Here is a 22,104-nt window from a genome sequence, read left to right as displayed (position 1 = left end):
TTATTGTAATAAAATTTAGAAATATATTTAAAATATCGAGAAAAAGTTTTTCGTCATTTCAAATTGAGAAGTCTCATATTTTCAACCAAGATTTTGTTTTTTAATGAGACCATTGCAAAGATATTAGGCTTCCTCGCTTTAAAAATGCTCCAAAAAATGAGGAAGCAAAAAATCATTTTCACACGATCATTATCACACTTTCCACATTTCCAAAATTTTTGACTAAAAAATACAGTACATCACAGTAAAAAAAAAGTAAATTGTGAAAGTGTAAAATTGGAAGCTATAAAATTACATCAATTTCGAATGAAAAGTGGCATTACATCAAAAAGAAGGTAAATTTCAACATTTTAACGGTAAAATTACAATTTTTTTCTGACATAAAAGAGTGCACGTGTTTCTGGGGACCTCAAACTTCATACTTCCCCTCGAGTTGAGTCTCCGCTGAAATTTTCAAAATTAACCCTGCTAAAATTTACCAAGCATATGATTGAATCCATAAGCAACACTCAAGGTCAATGTCACGTGGCCCATTCCATAAAGCATATTTTCGGCGCTATTTCTTCCTAAAAAGTATCCACCACAAGCCATTAGAAACAGAAGCCCGTAGCATGCTTGAACGGTTCAGACCAGTTAATATTGTTAAGGTGCCCACTTGTGGCTCAAATCATGTGCCTGCCTTTTCACCCTTTAAGCTACAATGTTTATTTTTTTAATTTTGTTGAAAATATATTTTATATTGTATTCAAAATTCAAAAATAAAAATTATTATTACTATAACAACCAATTTAAAAATGTTTGTTCAATAATCGAAATGTAGCACTTTCAGGGCTCCCTGCCAAAACCATTTCTTTCTCCATTTTCCACCTTCTCCTAAGCTCCTCCGTCTCGTGCTTTTCCCAGTTATAATTTCCACATTTTCCTTCCCGGCGCTGCTCTTGCCTTCCACGACGTTTCCCACCGTCTAGAATTCCAGCTTATTTGATTACAAGCCGGCACAGGCGGTCGAACATGGCGCACGTGCCACCGATACGCGCAAAACCCACATGTCATCATGGCCTGCTGCTACATCAGCGGCTAGAGTAGTGCCACGCGACACCCTGTCGGCGTGTGACATGACGGGATGGCTGCACTGCTGGCACACTTTGATTGAGCACGTCGTGACTTTATTTACTAATTCGTTGGGCTGCTGACGATCCAAACTGGAAGGATTTATGATCATTTCGGGAGGGTTTCGGGTGACAAATTACACACGATTTATTGAGTTTTGCTTTACTTTGACTTTATAATAGTTCCTTAACGATAACGAAATAAACGCGTGGAGTAACCTCAGCACGGCGGAGGCCTTCCACCAGCACACAATTTATAGGTCTGATGCAAAAAGCTGACTTCCTTCCGACAGCCGATTGGCTGTTGTTGTTCACCGGTGATGATGGTGATGATGATTCAGTCCCGTCAGCTTTTCGCTGATGTTCCACAACCACTCGGCCATTGCATCATCCTTGGCGTGTGGTTCCAGCTCCTTGAGCTTACAGTCACTGTAATACTTGCCGGTTTCCCCGGCCAGGGTGGGCTCCATGGCGCAGTACAGTGTCGTCTGGGCACCGGATTTGGGCGACTTGAAGAACACCCACAGGAACGGTTTCGCTGCGATCCTAAAAATGAAAACAGCTTTTGAATGAGTTTGAACACCTGTTAGCGAAGACGCAAACCTACATCATGCATCGGTTCAAATACCGAGTCAGTTCGGTGTTGATCGTCCCCGGATTCAAACAGTAGGTGGTGATCTTGGTCCCCCGCAACTTCCGGACCAGATGTCTCGTAAACAGGATGTTGCACAACTTGCTCTGGGTGTAGGCTTCCCACTCGTGGTAGTCCTTCTCACTGTTGATGTCGTCCTTGTTGATGTTACCCCACTTGTACGCAAAACTAGACACCGTCACGATCCTCCCACAGGGGGTAGTCCTCTTCATCACATCCAGCAGTAGATTCGTTAGCAGGAAGTGCCCCAAATGATTTGTGCCAAAGTGCAGTTCGAAACCCTCCCGAGTGTAATCCTTAGGACAGGCCATCACACCAGCATTGTTGATTAGAACGTGCAATCTTCGCTCCATACTTAAAAATCTAAAATAAGCAAAATTCAATTAACCAAATGAATCTCATAGAATCACCATCAACCAACGTTTGAACAAATTTCCTAATTGACTCAAACGACGCTAAGTCCAGGTCCAACCCGAACACATTTTGACTACCGGACTTGTCCAGGATCTCCTGGCGGGCCTTCTCCATCCGGTTGGGATCTCGGCAGCCCATGTAGACGCGGGCACCTCGTTTCGCGCATTCCTAGAAAGAGGAAATCGTTATTATTTAGTGATATTGGAGTTACAATAAGGAGAAAAAGTTACTATTGCTGCTTCCTTGCCAATGCCCGAGTTGGCACCGGTGATGATGACCACCTTTGCGTCCAACCGGATGTCTTTGTTCTTGAACTGGCCTCCCTGGAAGAATTTTCTGGAATAGAAGGAAGAAATGGAATCATTAGACGATTTACTTGAATTTTTGTTGTAGTCAAGAATTCCTGTAAGTTTTTCAGTTAGTAATTAATGATAATTATTGTGATTAAAAGTAATTATTAAGTAATCAAAGTGATTTAATATAGTCCAGACCCAATTATCCGAAGTTTTGATTATCCGAAGGTTTGTAAGGGACTTCGGATAATCGAATCACGAACAAAAAAAAATGTTTTTCGTATTATTTAATTGTTTTACTTTTAACAAAATATTCGAGTTCTGTGTTGTCAAACTTAATATATCTAATTGCCAATTAAATTACAAAATGCATTTTTTATATTTCATCACCGCTATTTTGGCCGCCTTCTTGGATTTGAAAATACTTAATCACGTTAGAGTGTGACCCCTAAACAGCAAAGAGTTTTTTCTCCTGATTAAGTTATCCAAAGATTCGATAATCCGAAGTTCTTCCGAGGCCTTCGGATAATCGAGTCTGGACTGTATTTTGAAAATTGTACTTGTTAACCGAATCTTATCTTATTATTAATTTATTCGGACAAATCTTCTTCTAATCTAATGATCTAATACACTGCTAAATAGAAAAGTTCAATCGATAAAATCTACAAAATGTTATATGTTATATATAACAAGTGGGAAAAACTAGAAAGCTTCAGAATTTCCTAATTATAGAAGTTTAATAAGCTAAAAGGGTAATTCTCCGCCAACTCACACAGCAGCTGCCCCGACCCCTCTTCGATTTGCGTGAAACTTTGTCCTAAGGGGTAACTTTTGTCCCTGATCACGAATCCGAGGTCCGTTTTTTGATATCTCGTGACGGAGGGGCAGTACGACCCCTTCCATTTTTGAACATGCGAAAAAAGAGGTGTTTTTCAATAATTTGCAGCCTGAAACGGTGATGAGATAGAAATTTGGTGTCAAAGGGACTTTTGTGTAAAATTAGACGCCCGATTTGATGGCGTACTCAGAATTCCGAATAAACGTATTTTTCATCGAAAAAACACTAAAAAAGTTTTAAAAATTCTCCCATTTTCCGTTACTCGACTGTGAAAAATTTTGGAACATGTCATTTTATGGGAAATTTAATGTACTTTTCAAATCTATATTGTCCCAGAAGGGTCATTTTTTCATTTAGAACAAAATTTTTCATTTTAAAATTTTGTGTTTTTTCTAACTTTGCAGGGTTATTTTTTAGAGTGTGACAATGTTCTACAAAGTTGTAGAGCAGATAATTACAAAAATTTTGATATATAGACATAAGGGGTTTGCTTATAAACATCACGAGTCATCGCGATTTTACGAAAAAAAGTTTTGAAAAAGTTGGTCGTCATCGATCATGGCCATTCATGGTCACCCGCGACAGACACGGACGACGAAACAAAGAGAAACGCAAAAAGTAACTTTTTCAAAACAAACAGTTTTTACTAACAGACTATCGTAACCAATAAAACAACAAATTAAAAAAAAATATCTACGAACATATTTTTTATAATTATTCCTCAAATTTTTAAAATGCTTTTTTTAGTTTAAGTCCGCAGTTAAAATGTTTAGAAAAAAATCAAATCATCTACTTTCACGAAAAACCTATTTTTACTCCAAGGAAATGTTTAAGACCGTACATTTAATTCGACGTTAAAATCGTATTTTTCCGTATTTTTTTGCTGGTTATTTTTTTTAAAGATTTCTTTTATTTAGATGAAATTTTGTTCAAACGTTCTTTATGCAAGGTAGAAGGAAAAATAAGATTTTTTATTCAATTTTTAATATTTTTTCTTGAAGATTTGTCATTTTTTTTATATTTGACTCGAAAAATTGGGCGGGCAATTTTAAAAGTATTCAAAATTCCAATATGACTTGCAATAAAGTGAACAATATAAAATACATTGTGCTTCGTTGGTATTCAGTTGAGAAATATGAGAAATTTTGAAAAAAATAAGTATTAAAGTACTGTAAAAAAAACTTTCCAATCCTAGTTTTTAGAAAACTAAAGACTGCAAAACAACTGCATTATGCATTAAAACATTCTTTTTTTCTTTAAATTTAAATGTTTAAACCATGGCTTGTTAACATTTTTTTGTTTAAATTTGGGAAGTTCTTAAATTTTTCCTTCTTTTTTAAATTTAGTGGCAATTTTTACTCACACTCACATGATTTGTGTAAAAAAATTTACCAAGCGCGATTTAAATCTTCGAACAAAAATATTTTTTTATTTTCGATTCATATCTTGATTTTCAATGTTTTTTTTAAGAAATTCAAAAATTAAATTCAAAGTTCAACTTTTTAAAAAGAAATTTTAAAATATATCATTGTTATACTTAGTTTAGAGTCATAAACAGAAATAAATAAAATGAAATAAAGAAACAAACCAGAAACTGCCGCTCAACATACACATATTTTTTAACAAAAAATTATTTTATTCTAGCGGTACATAAGCCACATATGTAAAAAATCCAAATGGTAATTTTTATTCAAAATTAGCTTAAAATGTGTTTTTGTCTGTTATAAAACTTTGTAGAACACCATCATTAGGGGTGACATTGGGTTTGGGGAGTGAGATTGGGTCATACAAATTTCAGCATAATTGTATGACCCAATCTCACCTTCCCCAGACCCAATGTCACCTCTGATGACGGTACTCTAAAAAGTAACCCTGCAAAGTTCCCAAAAAACGTCATGTCGAAATGCAAAATGAGCGAAACATTTCGAAAAAAAAAAATACTTTTGGAAGCACACGATTAATTTAATATGCTTAAACTTTGAACTGGTAAACTGGTCAAAAGTGATAAAAATCATTTCTTTTTCAACAAAATTTTTGTAAAATTCTTAAAGCTGTTGAAGAATCTGGCTGCTCAACCGCTTGTAGAATATTGTTACACTTTTAAACAACCCTGCAAAGTTCGAAAAAAAAGTTATTTTAAAATACATTTTTTGTTCTAATCGATTAAGGCTGGTACAAATATTGTTAAAAGTTTTTAAAATCATTTTTAACATGTTTGGGTTTATTAAAAAATCTTAAGATTTTTTGAAAAATTTCGATGCAAAATCTTTTTTTTCGATACAATTTTTGTTTTTGTCAGATCTTAGATTTTTTGAAAACTAATGATTGCAAAACAACTGAACTAGTGTAAAATGCATTTTAAAACACTTTTTTCATTTAAATGTGAAGACTATGGCTTGTTATTTAAATTTTTATTTTTTTTTATTTTTTTGCCCCACCCCTTGACCTCGGCCAGGGCCGAGGGACAAAAACTTTTTAAAATATTTGCATCGGCCTAATGACCTTTCTGAGTTATTGCAGTTTCGAAAAATACATAGAATTATCCATAAAATGACATGTTTCTCCAGGGATGCCACATGATTTTTTAAAATGTCTGTGAAAAAGTCTGTGTATGTCTGTGTCTTTGTCTAAAATTCAAATAAATCAATTTACAGTCATAGAAATCTATCAAAAATTGTGTTTAAGCATTTGAAGACTAACGAAATAAGTTTCGATTGATATTTTAACAAAATAACAATTTAATGAAGTTTTTAAAAAGTCTGTGTACCTCAAAAAATGTCTGACACGAGCTCAAATGTCTGTGAAGCACAGACAAATCTGTGTATCTGGCATCCCTGTGTTTCTCAATATTTTAGGGCAGAATAAAAGGTGATCATTTTTATTATATTTTTATTGATGAAAAGTTCCTTTTGGCAAAGAATTTCTAGTAATTTATTTTTTAAGCGTGGAAAGCTGCAATGGCTGACCAATTTATGTATAAACAGACAGTATAAAAATAGATGGTTTGAAAACCACATAAAATCAATAAATATTTTACAAAAACCGTATTTTGGAAAATGAAAATCGATTCTTTCGTTAAAGTTCTGTCGAGTATTCAAAATGCACACAACCCACAAGGGAGTATACAGCACTACATTAGCATTCCAAGCCAGTGCTCCCGGCAGCAAATGTCATCCACCCTGGTCAATTCAAAGTGACAGCACCGCACTTAATTACCCGGGCCGCACATCAGCTCGGCTCATCACCAGCTCTCGGGGACACTTTTGATAGCAAATCACTTCCACTTCCTAAAACGGATGCCCCTGGCCCCGTGTCACGATTTGTCAGCAGAAATTAAAAATAAAAACCGGCGCAAATTTGCTCAGCCCACCCATAAATTAAGTTATTGCGCTATTTGCTACTGTTTTCAGCTTTTCTCTGTTCGAATGTTTGTGTGAAGATGTGTTCGAATTGCATCGCAAACTCACATACACTCGATAACAATAACAATCTTTGTAGAAGAATGTACACGAGCTCATAACGAGATTCCATCACACTTTCATCAAACAATAAAATAATCAAAACAATTCACACAGATTTGCTGGTATTGGAGTGCATGAATAAACAGCTATGAGCGGCTTTTTGAAAGAGGGGCAACCATAAATTACTTCTAAATCAATAGTTTGCATATGAAACTTCCAGCTTCAATCGAGTTCGACAAACTTTAATTGGAGCATTCGTAATTTATGCACGACTCTCGTTAGGAGTATGTGTTTGCAACACACTAATTGGCCGCTGATCCACCCTCTGGCAGGGGGGCAGATGTTCCATTGTTTTCCTTGGCATATCGTTCTGTGGGCAGTTTGAACACAAATCTTGCGTGACGCGTGTCTGGCTTATCGGAGCGCATCTTGATCTGCAACTGTTTGTTCGCTCTCTCGTAAAGCCATCGTCAATCGTGATTAAGCTCACTTTTTTCCCCTCCGCTCGTCTCGTCACAGTAGGCTTTCAATCTATACTGAGAATTTTGTAGGGGGTTGTGTGGAATTTGCACAGGTGATTATGTGGAAATGCATGTGGGTTAGTAGCTAATACGGCCCCAGAATCCCTTAAAAATGCATAAACAACTACCTTAGTAACGGTGTAATGACTTTCGGTTAATTAACAGGTTTCGATTTTTTACGTTCTTGAAAAAAAGAAAACAAAGTGAATTTTAAACTTCCGGCTTGGAATGCTCATGTTTGCGGATGAGTGGATGAGTTTGGAACGTTCAAATACACAATCAGAAGTTTTTTTTTTAAATTTTTACGCAAACTTTACTGTAACTTCAATGTTTTATTAGAGATTTGAGATTTAATTTCTAAAAAATAGAACTGAAAATAATCAGTTCAAATGTTCTCAAAAGATTGAATCTTTGAAAAACTCCAAAAGTTGAAAAAAAAAATGATTTTTTGTAATTTGAACTGCGATTTTATAGACTGCATTCAGCCATATGAATTCACTTTTTGAAACTGAATAATTTTCGCTTCACTAGGAGACGGTGATTTTAGCGTATTGCAGACTGGATTTCACCACAGAGTGATTGTGACGCACCACGGACAAGGAAAGGGATTCGGAAGACGGGAAGTGTTGATGCTCCCCTTTTTTAAGAGGGCAGGGGAAAATCTCCACGGTTTTGACACTGAATAATTTTACACAAAAAGAAAAAAAAAACTAAAAAAAAACTTTATGTTAAGACATAACCAAAAAAAAAATAATAATCTGCATGTAAAAGAAAACTATTTTATTAATTTTTATTTATTTTTATTATTTTATTTTTAATTTTTATTTTTTTATTTTTTTTATTAATTTTTATTAATTTTTAATTATTTTTATTAATTTTTATTTATTTTTCTTTCCCTAAAAATATCTGTTTAATATTCAACCTCATGAGGAAATTTTTCCAACATTTTGAGGACAATATTTTGTAAATACATTTGCTAGAGAGCAATTTTTCCAACTTTTGAGGACAATATTTTGTAAATACATTTGCTAGAGAGCAATTTCTCTACAAAATCGGCCGATTTCAACCATTTTTCAATTTTTTATTTTTTGATTTGGCTCAAACTTGGACCATATCAAAAGGGCCAAACATTCAAAATTACGCCATTTAAAAATTTAAGTCTTGATTCAAAATAATATTTTTTTCGAAAAGATCGGAAAATTTCACAAATGTTTCATGTTTTAACATTGAAAATCGGACCATTAGTTACTGAGATATCGAAATTAGAAAATGATGGGTTTTTTGGGTGAGACTTAGCAAACTTAAATTTTCCGGGTTTTTTTTTCTTTGTGCCGCTGTATCTCAGCAACCAGAGGTCCAATCTCAATGTCTCTTAAACAATTTCATAGCAATTTATCTGAACCTTTCAAAAAAATATTTTCAGAAATGGTCACTCGTGGTCACTATTTTTAAAAATCAAAAAACTGCAAATATTTCGTTAAAATCAAACTTTCGGTGGCTATAAAAAATACTGTTGAGTGCTTTTCGATTGCAAATTCAATTTTACATAAATATTGAGGTCAATTTTGTTTTTGTATAAAATTTAGATTTTTTTCAAAAATACCAATTTTTTCAAAAAATTATAACTCAGCGACAGGTTTTTTGGCCATATTTCTCTATAGCTCAAAAGTTGCGGGTTTTTGTCCCCTAAAACCTATCACAATATCTCGAAAATAAAAAAAAATACGTATTTTGGGAAATTGAGTTTTTGTGGAAAAAATGTTAATTACAAAATTGGCAAATTTTTTCCGTGTACCAGTCCTCAACAATACCTACAACTTTGCCGAAGACACCAAATTGATCAAAAAATTCACTCAAAAGTTCTGTTCTTTTAATATTTACATACCATTTTTGTATGGACAGCTGCCAAAATTGTGGGGAGACTTGTATGGGTGAACCAAAACAACGTTTTAAATTGAGAAATTAAAAAAATGGTAATGTGAAATTTTTTTGCAAAACAAAAATAAAAAATAACAAATTCAAGGCTTTAAAATCAAGTTTAAAATTCAAATATTCACAAAACTAGAATTTGATAGTTAAAATTATAGAATTGACATATATTGTAATTGTCATTAAAAAAAATTGAAAGAAAAAATAAATCACAAATTTTAAAGTTCATTTTTTTCGAAAACGCTGCGCTTAAATAAGATGTTAAATAAATCAAAAAAAATAAGCTCGAAAATTTAAATTTAAAACAAAAGAATTTAAGAATTCTTAAATAATTTGATAAAATCAGAAATAAGAATTAAAAATTTGAGATTCAATGGATTTGTTTATTTCAAAAAAATAATTCCAGAATTTTAAACTTCATAATTTTAGAAAGATAGAGTTTAAGATTTTCTAAAGTATCAGAAGTTTTGTTTTTCTAACTTTTATTTTCCTTAGTTTTTTTTTTAATTTTTAAATTAAAGTGTCCAATTTAATCTTTGATCATATTTTTTCAGTAAAATCGCTGTATCTCGCCAATAGTTCATGTTAGTTTGAGGTCTACATTGATTATTATGTAAAATTGTCAGGGGAACTCGATGGTGATAAAATAAATCAAATAAAAATATAAGAAACAGGCCAAAATTGAGTTTTAATACTTAAAACGTTGAAATATAATATTAGTGGGCATGCAATCTGTTGAAAATTTTTTGCTCAAGTATTTGCAAAATTATGATTAAAAGAAAAAAAAGGCTTTTGAGAAAATCGCCAAAAAAGAGGGCGGTGCCAAAAATAGAGGGATGGTCAGATCAGCACCAAACTTGGAATTTCTGTTAACTATCGATAGATGAACGTTCCCTCCAAGTTTGGTTCAAATCGGTGAAGATTGAGTCCAAAAGTGTACTCAGTAGAGATGGAATGACCCAGTTGCTTAATAAATAATTTGAACTGAAAAATTGTATTTTTTTCCCCATGTTTCGAAGTAATGTTCATTATTTTTTTCAAAAAGATCAGAAAATGTCCTTAAAATTTGTCTGAGAAATACTGACGATTGAACGACCTATGGTTTTGGTCAAGACTTACATACCCAAAAGTCCAAACATTCAAAGTCATGGCTATTTGAATTTTCCAAATATTTATTAGAGTCACGTTTTTCTAAATCTTGGTCACAACCTCTCTATTGTTCAAAAGTTGCGGGTGTTGTCCCCTAGAACATATAAAAAAAAAACAAAAAAAATGATTGAAAATATGGATGATTGGAAGCAAATTTCAATATGAAAAAAAAGTTTTTATTTTTAAATCGGAAATCAATCTCGTGTTCCTTGCCGATCACAAATTTTCACCTAAAAGCTACAGATTTTCAGTATCATTTTTGTATGGACAACTGCCAACATTGTATGGCGCGAAATGGCTTTAATCAGCCATATAAAATAATCAATAATAAAAAAGCATAAAATCGGTAAGTTTCGTAGTGGATTGTGCATCAAATTAATATACTTTGAATGGTTTTTAGTTTCATTCATTTGAAAAGAAAAAAAAAGTATGGCTGTATCGTTTTGTGGTCCATAGTCACCCCCACATACGATAATAATATAAAACCATAACGCAGCCTACCAACCACAAATCCAATCACTTTTGCCGATTAAAACCAGTCAGCACCACCCCCTTCCATTAAGGGGGTCCCATCCATCCACTCAGTCACTGGGTTAGTAAAGGCAGCCCCCGTTTGAAGTTCAGGCAAAAAATGGCAAACCAGCCTTGAAACCTCAACGTCGTCGTCGTCGTCTGCCTTCCCTAGTAGAGCTAAGATGTATTTCCGATTTCGCGGTTTGTCTTCTAAAGTGCCACCTGCCTCCACAACACAACTCTGACTTGATCGTGGACTTGGGGCAACTGAACTTATCCGTTTCTACGTGGTGATATTGATTGTGCTGCTGCTGCACAACATATTCCACGCTCTTTAAAAGCCGGCAATTGGACCTTGGAGAACGCTGGATTGTCGGAGGAATATTTATAGAAGAACGTTTTCAGCTGAACAAATAGAATAACGTACAAGTACTCAATGAAACGTTTGCCTCTGTTCAATTCTACAGGATTAGTAGGCTGAGATTTGACGCACGTGCCTCAATCAAAGCGCCTTCTGTGATTGGCGCCAAACTAGTTCAGTTTCGACAAACATAGCTCAAAATATGCAAAAGGTCAAATGGACTGCATTTATTCGAAGCTGATTGCATTTTCCTCAGCGCTAATTAAGATATAACTAAATCTAAACCAAGCTAAATCCAGTTGATCTCCTCGCTCTGCGATCGTTACAGATTTATTTTTTTACGGAGCTGCTTACCTTACAAAGTACACGAACGCAAAGATGAGTATGGCTGCGGCTAGGCAAATGCTGGTGATCATAAACATGTCGTCGTTTTTCTGCGCCATTTTGCTGCCGGTTGTTGCTGGCAGGTTCCGATATTCATTCGAAATTTTTCTATTCACTTTTGTTCACCAGAGTTTTACTTCAACCACTTATCTAACACCATCTCAATTAGTGTTGATTTACTGCACACACCTGCCAAAAAGGCTAATTTGCTTCATTTTTGGGTAACGTTTCAATTGGCTGTAGGAGAACCCAAAAATGACTAATGAACCATAAACAACAAAAATCACAGGTCACACAGGTGGTGGCGAATTTTTCGCAACGATTTTGATCGGTTATGAACTCTGCGGCATATAGCCCTGGGGGCTATTTTTAGGCTTGTGCGAAATGTGCGAAAAAGGAGAACTAATCACAATCACTTTGGCCGAAAGCGGGTACTACTAGGTGGTAGTTGCAAAGTTAATTAGGTGGAACTTTACTATCTTTGGGGGGATTATTTAATCTTATGCTTATTGGGTTATCCGGATTAAATATTGATGACATAATTTCACAGAAGAAAAAAATTTCAACCGCTTTTGCAATTTTTTGTTGCTTTTCCTAGAATTTTGAAACACTTGTTGGCTGCTCATAAAAAAGGTCATGTGAATAATCGAAAATCTGTATCTTGAAAAGGAACTTTCTAATCGATTTTTCAAAGTTGTTGGTTATAGTGATTTTCTGAAAAAAAGCCTGCAGAGAATAATGCCCTTTTTAAAATAAATATACATAAATAAATATTTGTTAAGTTCTCAACATAATTTTTGATCCTATTTTTTTTTCAAATTTAGTAAGGAACGAAAAAAATCATCTATGGACAAAATATGACTTCATATGACTTATGATATTTTTTGGGAGTACGTTGCAAACTCGATTATCCTAAAGTCTTCGAAAAAAATAAATTTTGACTACATAGCGAATTGTTTTGTGTCTTCAAGCTGATATAATATCAATAATATAATATATTTGAATCAAAGTTGGCGGCCAAAATGTCAGCGATAAAATTTTAAAATGATGCATTTAGTAATGTAACAGACATTCAAATACTCAAAATTGATTAAAATGTGACTGAAAAGAGAATCCACAATATCCGAAGTTCCTGAGAAACCATCGGATATCGAACTTTTGATAATCAAAGCATTGGATAATCTAGTCTGGACTGTTATATAGAATTTGCGATTGAAAATGGCTTCAATTTCGTTTGACAAAGTGCACCGTTTACATGTTGATTTTCGAATAATGTTTTTTTTTTCAATGTTAAAATAATTCATGAAAAAAAGCAACAAAAATCATCAAAAATATTTTCGAAACGCTGACGAACAACTTCCTAGTTCCAATTTTGTAGCCTGTTGAAGTGAAAATTACTTATGGCCTATCTACAATCACTTAACTTAGAAAATTTCACATAGCTTAGGAGTTTGAATCAATGGAAATGAATCTGATCTTCTACAATGAAAAGGAATAAAATTAGAAACTTGACGTATGATTTGGAAAATTTCAAAATCTACGGTAAGTTGACGTTTCCATATCAAAGGTAAACAAACAACTGCATAGCAACGTATATCAGCCCAGCAAATTTTCTAAGTTGATTGTGGATGACGGCCGTAAGTTGTGTACATTTTCTAAGTTTTACTTTACTTAACTATTCTAAGCTAAGTGATTGTAGATAGGCCATTATTCTAGGAGTTGGCCCGTGGCAAATAAAGTTAATGTCTCTCCCCCTACTCCTCTTTAAAATTGGTCCGAAAAATCTATGGTTTCTTTTCAGAAAGCTTAAAAATTTTATTGGAATTAGACGTCTGATAAACCGAAAACAATCTAAAATGCAATTTTCTGCATTGAATATCTTTTTTGGCATGTTTGAGCTTGTTAAAAATGTTTTGAATTTGAATGAACTTCGATGTACAAAACAACAAAAAACAAAATGGCAGTGATATTGCAAAACAACTGGAATAAATAGACAATTGTTCTGAAAATTAAGCTGTGATATGAATAATATATGGGTCATTCCACCTGAAGTGTGCAAGAAAAAATGCAAATTTGAAAATTACCATCTCCGATTCTGCTCAAATTTGGCAGAGCTGTTGAGACTATCAAAACATGCAAAAATCCCGAATTTCATCCAAATCGGACCACCCCCTCCATTTTTGTACCCTCCCAAAAAATCGACTTTTTGGCGATTTTTGAGCAAAACCCCTATCTTCAAACGACGATAACTCAGGAACCGCAAATCTTAGAGGGTCGGTCTTAGACTCAATTTTGAAGGAAATTGGACGTAGAATCCATTTCCGTGGTCAAAATTTAGATTAAAATATGTTTTCTACCTGTATTGCGCAATTGAAAACTTTAAATGGCCATATCTCAAAACAGCCCTATTTATTTTTTAAATTTGACCTCACCATCGTATTCCCCAGCCAATTTTACATAAAAATCACTTATCGACAGAAAGGAATATGTTTCGTTCCAGAGATATCGAATTTTAAAGTTTTGAGTATTTGAGATTACCTAAATTAGCTACACTCGCCGCATATGCTAGAAGCACTCGGGCGCGTTGATCAATAACTGCTACCTGTTTATTTATTGAAATAAGATTTCATCCAAAATAATCATTAGTTAATTAGTAGGAAACTGCTGTATAATCTTAAATTTAAAAAAAAAGTATACGGTGCATTTATGTGCTAGCCCACAGGACAGAGCAAGAATGACACGCAATACAGGGCAGAATGGAATTCACACAGAGCTAGCAGGAAATTGCAATTGATCTTGTAAGTAACACTTCTTAAGAAAAAGTGTACGATACATTATCGTGTTAAAAATAATGAATTAACATGAATTAAACTCTCGTGAAGCATGATTAAGGAGGAGAATTTCTGAAAAAAAAGAAAGGCTTCATCCATAAAGTACGTCACGCTAAAATCAGCCAAAATTTACCCCCCTCCCCCCCCCCCCCTTTGACACATTTTTTTTATACTTACAACACTCAATGTCACACTTGCTCAGACCCTCCCTCCCCCCCTAGAGCGTGACATACTTTATGGATGACGCCAAAGTATAAAACTGAAAAATGTGAGAAAATCACAAAGATTAATTTGATTTATGATCTGATTAAGATCAAATTCAGTTGTGTTGGTTTCTTGTTTTTGATTTTTTTTGTTTGTCAATCATTTCGAAATCTTGGAAGACGATGCAGCTGTGTCCACATGTATCAGAAAAACATGTTTTTGTTTTTGAAATTAAATGTATCAGAATTGAAAAAAAAATATCAATTATTCAGATGAAACTGGCTCAAAATATAAAAAATCGGTTTTATATGATCAATCTTTCAAACCGTATGGCAGATTTCGAAGTTTTTGCTGAATGGCACTATTTCGCTACCGCACATGGCAACCCATGAGAATTATTTCATGTACTACAGCCAGCTCTACATTTATTCTTGCTTTAAATAAAAGAAGAAATTAGGAATTAGGAAAAATATGAAATTATATTATTTTCATATTTTTCCTAATGAGATGAAAATGATAAAATTATATTGTAAAAACGCTGTAGCATTTGCAAATAAATATTAAAAGTTCAAAATTTACTTAATATGGTTCAAAGACACTGAGATCAGCAAAAACAATGCATTTAAAATTACCCAATAAATAATTCTTAAACAAAAAAAAGATTGTTCAAGGGATTAATTTTCTCAAAATCGTATAAAAAAATAAAAATAATTCATCATACAGAATACCAGGTAGTAATTATTGATCAACGCGCCCAAGTGCTTCTAGCAGATGCGGCGAGTGTAGCTAATTTAGGTAATCTCAAATACCGTAATCTGGGGCGAATCGGGACTACAGTCTGAATAGGGACAGCAGTTTTTAGAGCACTTAAAGCTATTAAATTTGGAAATGGATGTACACATTTTGTTGGTCTGAGTCTGTTCTAACCGAAACCAACCAGAAAAGTCAAAATATTTTGCTCCAACATGGTTAAAACTGCTGTCCCAATTCGCCCCACGTGTCCCGATTGACCCCAGTTTACGGTACTCAAAACTTTAAAATTCGATATCTCTGGAACGAAACATATTCCTTTCTGTCGATAAGTGATTCTTATGTAAAATTGGCTGGGGAATACGATGGTGAGGTCAAATTTAAAAAATAAATAGGGCTGTTTTGAGATACGGCCATTTAAAGTTTTCAACTGCGCAAAACAGGTAGAAAACATATTTTAATCTAAATTTTGACCACGGAAATGGATTCTACGTCTAATTTCCTTCAAAATTGAGTCTAAGACCGACCCTCTAAGATTTGCGGTTCCTGAGTTATCGTCGTTTGAAGATAGGAGTTTTGCTCAAAAATCGCCAAAAAGTCGATTTTTTGGGAGGGTACAAAAATGGAGGGGGTGGTCCGATTTGGATGAAATTCGGGATTTTTGCATGTTTTGATAGTCTCAACAGCTCTGCCAAATTTGAGCAGAATCGGAGATGGTAATTTTCAAGTGCTGTTCCGCTTCGGGTGGAATGACCCATACCCGAGCAGGGGTAGATAACACGGGAATACCAAATTTTGGTATTACTTGGGCAAATAACAGCGACCAAAATGTGCCCTTGGTTGCCCAGTAATAGATGGTAAAATACCATGAAATCATACCAAAGTCTAGTATGTGGAAGGGCACAACAATACCAAACCATGTTATTCCAAGGGTAAAATAATACCTCAAAATAAAACTATTTCAATACCAAGTTGAGGTCTTCTGTATTTTTGAACATTGCTTAAATACCAAAACTTGGTATTGCCATGGTTTAATTTTTAGGTATTCCCGCGTCCTTGGAAATCACCAAAATTTTATAATCTGTCGATTAACTCGTTTTTCAAAGTATTTGGTTATCCCAACTTAGAGAAATTTCAACGTTTAAAAAAAAAATCTTAGTGGGTATATAAAAAAAATTTAAAATCAGCTTTAACACTCTTGGGTTTCAAGTCATTTTAGCGCAAAATTAATTATCTCATCAAAATTTATAAAAGAAATTCCCATAGTTTCAGAGGAATTTGATGAAACCTTTCAATACCAAAATAATACCAAAATGTGCCATCCTGACTTAGAAATTTTTCCACAATGTCAAGTCATTTCTTTAGGGGGTATATCAAAAATGTTTGAAATCAAGTTTGAAATTTCCGGTTTTCAATGAAAGCATTCGCTTTGAGACATCATTTTAGCGCAAAATTAATTATTTTGTCAAAATTGGTCAAAATTTTCCCATAGTTTCAGAGGAATTTGATAAAACACTTAATACCAAAATAATACCAAAATGTGCCATCCTGACTTTGAAAATTTTCCACAATTTCAAGTCATTTCTTCAGGGGGTATATCAAAAATGTTTAAAATCAAGTTTAAAATTTTCTGTTTTCAATGAATGCATTCGCTTTGAGACATCATTTTAGCGCAAAATTAATTATTTTGTCAAAATTGGTCAAAATTTTCCCATAGTTTCAGGGGAATTTGATAAAACACTGTAATACCAAAAGAATACCAATATGTGGTGTTCGACCATTGACAAATTCTGCAATTTTGCAATATCAAAACAATACCTTTAATTGGTATGATAGCACATTTTGCTCTTGCATAATCCTTAAGACAAATTTTAAAGGGTCCAGGAATACCAAAATTTGGTATTGATACCAGAGAAAGGTATTATTACGCATTTCCCTTGTTATTTACCCATGCTCGGGTATAGAGACTATATAATTTTTCGCGGTCAAAAAATTGAAATTTCATGGCATGCCATGGACACAGACTTTGAAAAATATTTTCAACGGCTTTAATCTAATTTATATTAAATTTGAGAAAGTCAAAAATCGGAACAATATGCAAAACATATCTGCAAAATGCAGCAAATCTCAAACGGCCTATTCATCAAAAGTTAGCATCTTTAAGAGCGAGTCCACGAACAGGGCATACCCCTTTGTATGGGACGTCGTTTGGACCTCACCAATCTGCCTGAAATTTTCAGGGGTTAATTGTACATATAAAGCTAGCATCTGGCCAAAATATGAGCACTCTAGGTCAACGGGAAGTGGGGTAAATCGGGACACAAAGTTTGAAGGTTCAAAAACGTAAAAAATCGTAAAAAGGCTGTAACTTGGGCAAAATTCAATTTAATTTAAAAATTCAAAATGCATCTGAAAGGGCTTAAAAAATGCAACAAAATGCAGGATAGAGCACCCCGATTGGTTAAATCTAAAGGGAGTTATTGACATTTTAGTGAAAAAATAGCACAATTTTCAAACTCAAATAAAAAAGTGTTCCATCCAGATATCAACTCGGTTCGACCTGCAGCTTGTAGGGGACATCTGGGACTACCATCTGAAACTAAGAACGCTTTGGGTAAGGCAGTTTAACATATTAAATAGATACTTTTACTTTTAGTGAATTTTTTGGATGTAAATTTTTGCTCGGGGTACCCCTTAGATCCTATTTTCTGATGATAATTTTATCATATTCGTGTTCCTGAGACAATTTCACAATAGAAACATGCATAAAAATGTTTATTTTCATCCATTTTAACCCTTTAAAAAATGAAAGTTAAAAAAAAATTGAGATGCTGCTTTTTTCTGGTGTCATCTAGTATCCTTGGAAACGAACTTGAATTTCAGTAAATGTGAATCGAAGATTTTTTTTAACTTTCATTTTTTAAAGGGTTAAAATGGATGAAAACAAACATTTTTATGCATGTTTCTATTGTGAAATTGTCTCAGGAACACGAATATGATAAAATTATCATCAGAAAATGGGATCTAAGGGGTCCCCCGAGCAAAAATTTACAACCAAAAAATTCACTAAAAGTAAAAGTATCTATTTAATATGTTAAACTGCCTTACCCAAAGCGTTCTCAGTCTCAGATGGTAGTCCCAGATGTCTCCTACAAGCTGCAGGTCGAATCGAGTTGATATCTGGATGGAACACTTTTTTATTTGAGTTTGAAAATTGTGCTATTTTTTCACTAAAATGTCAATAACTCCCTTTAGATTTAACCAATCGGGGTGCTCTATCCTGCATTTTGTTGCATGTTTTAAGTCCTTTCAGATGCATTTTGAATTTTTAAATTAAATTGAATTTTGCCCAAGTTACAGCCTTTTTACGATTTTTTACGTTTTTGAACCTTCAAACTTTGTGTCCCGATTTGCCCCACTTCCCGTTGACCTAGATAGCTCATATTTTGGCCAGATGCTAGTTTTATATGTACAAACAACCCCTGAAAATTTCAGGCAGATTGGTGAGGTCGATGCGAGATGGGTATGCTTTGCTCGTGGACTCGCTCTTAAGTATTTCTTTTATGTTTCAGAAAGGTTTATGAAACTTTTGGTTTTGATAATTCCAGAAAATATTTTAAACATTTGAATACAAAGAGGCTAGTTGTTTCTTTTAATTCGTTATGTTTTTGAAATATTTTAATTATATATTTTTACTTTTTCTTACGTTATATGCAAATAATAATCTCATTTAACACATTTAAACAGAGATTTGTAAATATGATAGCATCAACGGCTTTGAATTAGATAATTTTACATTCTTTTGTGTTTAAGAAAAAAATTCACGAGCTAAAACTAATATCAATTTAAACTACACATTAAACTATCCATGACATTAGTCAATCAACGATTTTAACAAAATTTTATGTAATTCTAAAGGTTATTAGGGCCAAGATCCAAATTTCACGGATTCAAAATCATTCAATCGAAAATTGAACACTCACTTAATGAAGATTTTTGTAAATGCAAAAGATTTTAAGGAATGCACAGTATCTGCAATACAATAGGTCAAATATTGATATATTTTATTGTCAAATTTTTCATTGTATTACTTTCAAGTCTACTGTTAATCATTATTTCGATTGCATCGATTGACATTCATATTGATCAGACTGACAACCAAAATTATGGCCTATCACTTCACAAAAATCATTACTCCCAGGCTACAACAGTAATAATATGTTCCCAAGACTCAACATTAATTGCTAATTAAACGAAACCTAGAACCAGCCAAATGAGATCAATCAGTTCGTTGGATGCTTTTAATTCGTCATTATTCATGCAAATTGTTTGTGATGAGTTTTCCACTAGCGTGAGCTTCTGTGAATATTAGGGTGTTTCATCTAAACAAAAAAGTTCTCAGAATCAGGCAAACCGAGGTTCCCCTAGTAGAGGATACCCATAGGGACTCTCATGCCAAATACCAGCCCATTTGGTTGAGAATTGGCCTGTCCCCAGCGGTTTAAAGTTTACATGGAAATTACTATGGGATTTTTGTGCTTTTCGTTCAATCGTTCCTACAGGTCTGGGGACAACATGGATTCACTCGGAATAAAGACAGGTGTGTAGGGGATGGTCCAAGGAACAAATTCCAGAAGGAATTAGGGTTGTCCATTCTGTCCCCAAGGTGCGCATTGGATCGACGTCCGGTGTCTCCAGAATCAACGATCCACCCTTCAAATGTACGCATTGTCCTTAGTATGCTATGACGGCTAGCTGAAAATTACGACGCCCCATGTCAGACGGTGAACACGTGGCAGAGCATCCACTCAAGTTTTGGCTCAGAAACATACTTTAAAGTAATAAAATTATAATTTTTGATGTTCCTGTAACAATTTGAACTATTCCAAATAACGTAACATTATGATTTTGTAATAATAATGCAATCGATGCTTCCCCACGTGTTCACCGTCTGACATGAGGCGTCGTAATTTTCAGCTAGCCGTCATAGCATACTAAGGACAATGCGTACATTTGAAGGGTGGATCGTTGATTCTGGAGACACCGGACGTCGATCCAATGCGCACCTTGGGGACAGAATGGACAACCCTAATTCCTTCTGGAATTTGTTCCTTGGACCATCCCCTACACACCTGTCTTTATTCCGAGTGAATCCATGTTGTCCCCAGACCTGTAGGAACGATTGAACGAAAAGCACAAAAATCCCATAGTAATTTCCATGTAAACTTTAAACCGCTGGGGACAGGCCAATTCTCAACCAAACGGACTGATATTTGGCATGAGAGTCCCTATGGGTATCCTCTACTAGGGGAACCTCGGTTTGCCTGATTCTGAGAACTTTTTTGTTCGGATGAAACACCCTAGTGAATATCTTTAGTTTTTTTTTGTTTGCATAATATAAAAATAAAAGTGATAAAATCACTTCACTTTTCATCACAATGATCAATTGATTTTTTTTCCTCATGAAAATCGTTGAATGCACTTTGGAAAACACTTTTTTCGCCACGTTTGATTTTCCATTGCAAATTTCTATCACATCCAAATCACGCACGACTGCAGTCGACCCGATGCGTTCGCAGCTCCCATATCTGAGTGTGGGATAATTACACTTTGTTCCAATTCTAAACTGATCCACGTTTTGCTGGATATCCGTTTGCGCACCGGAACAACCACACACTCATACAATTGATGACTAGCCGCTGGACCGATTCAGCAACGAGCCAGCAATAAACACCGTCCAAATATCCGCGGAAAGTTAAATTGACCACAACTAATCGCTGTCACCTTCAATTTGTAATCCGTTGCTCACCAACAGTGGTTATTGTTTTTTTTTTGCTTCCGATTTGAAAAAAGACAAAAATTGCGCGCGCGATGAATTTGCGATCTTTACGCGCCGACTGCGATCCAACGAATGACGGCGTCGACGCCGACGTCGTTGCGCTGCGCTGCGCGCAGCTCGTTCAGCGCGATCATCGTCGCGACGCTTGCTGCGATCGATCGGGCGCGTGTTGCAGCTCGGTTGATTGTTGCGTTGGTTGGTAAGGGCATGTTGTATTGAAGTTGGTTTGTTTTGAATATTTCTTTGAGAAATAATCAATTTTGTCGCATTTTGGTGTAAAATTAAACAGATTTTTGACAAAGAACTTTGTCCTAAGGGCACTGTCTACGGGTGTCAATCCAAAATTTCGCGAAGCGAAAGTGTAACGATTTGTGTAATTGTTTGAACGCTTATATTGTGGATTTAGCTCGTAGCTGGATTTTCTGGCATCTTCTCAAGGTCATTGGAAACGGTCGTGGATAGACCAAGGGGTTCCCAGTAGGAGTGAAAAAATTCAATTTATAGAAAAATTATGTATTAAAATTTTGCTTTTTTATCACTTCTCCGACATCAGGAATAATTGTTTGAACATGCTCGCAATTTTTTTATTCGGTCGGAAAAATATTATTTTTCTTGAAAAAACATTCATTTTTAATCACATGATCACCCCTAATTCTGGCTCGATGCCGCCATCATGCGACCGCGTGCTCCGTTTGTTTGTCAACAAAACTGCAGCTGGATGGTGAGACGAAGTGAGGGGGGAAGAGATTTTGACATTTTTATGCCCGCATCTGGCCCGCCGCCTATTTCGTCGGTCACTGAGTCGCCGGTCGTTTCCAGTGACCGAGTCCAGCTAGGAACTGATCGTACAATATCT

General features: G+C 34.7%; 1 protein-coding gene across 3 annotated transcripts; it reads right to left on the bottom strand.

The window, feature by feature from the left end:
- Positions 1-1,256: 1,256 nt before the first annotated feature.
- LOC120419777 (retinol dehydrogenase 12-like) lies at positions 1,257-21,311 on the bottom strand. Of its 3 annotated transcripts, none has more exons than XM_052710680.1 (6): positions 21,194-21,311; positions 11,595-11,861; positions 2,406-2,511; positions 2,183-2,343; positions 1,717-2,124; positions 1,257-1,655 (listed from the first exon to the last, which is right to left on the bottom strand). In XM_052710680.1, the coding sequence occupies exons 2-6, from the start codon at positions 11,681-11,683 to the stop codon at positions 1,421-1,423; spliced, it is 999 nt and encodes a 332-aa protein (XP_052566640.1). In that variant the 5' UTR covers positions 11,684-11,861; positions 21,194-21,311; the 3' UTR covers positions 1,257-1,420. The 3 variants fall into 3 exon arrangements, with proteins under 3 accessions (XP_052566640.1, XP_039438544.1, XP_052566641.1); XM_039582610.2 differs by having other exon boundaries at positions 11,595-11,813; positions 21,194-21,298; XM_052710681.1 differs by having other exon boundaries at positions 11,595-11,825; positions 21,194-21,212.
- Positions 21,312-22,104: the final 793 nt, after the last annotated feature.

Source organism: Culex pipiens, chromosome 3 (assembly GCF_016801865.2).
Source record: "Culex pipiens pallens isolate TS chromosome 3, TS_CPP_V2, whole genome shotgun sequence".
In the NCBI taxonomy this organism is placed as follows: Eukaryota; Metazoa; Arthropoda; class Insecta; order Diptera; family Culicidae; genus Culex; species Culex pipiens.
The sequence above is the reverse complement of the archived record's forward strand: the minus strand, read 5'-3'. Positions and strand labels throughout refer to the sequence as shown.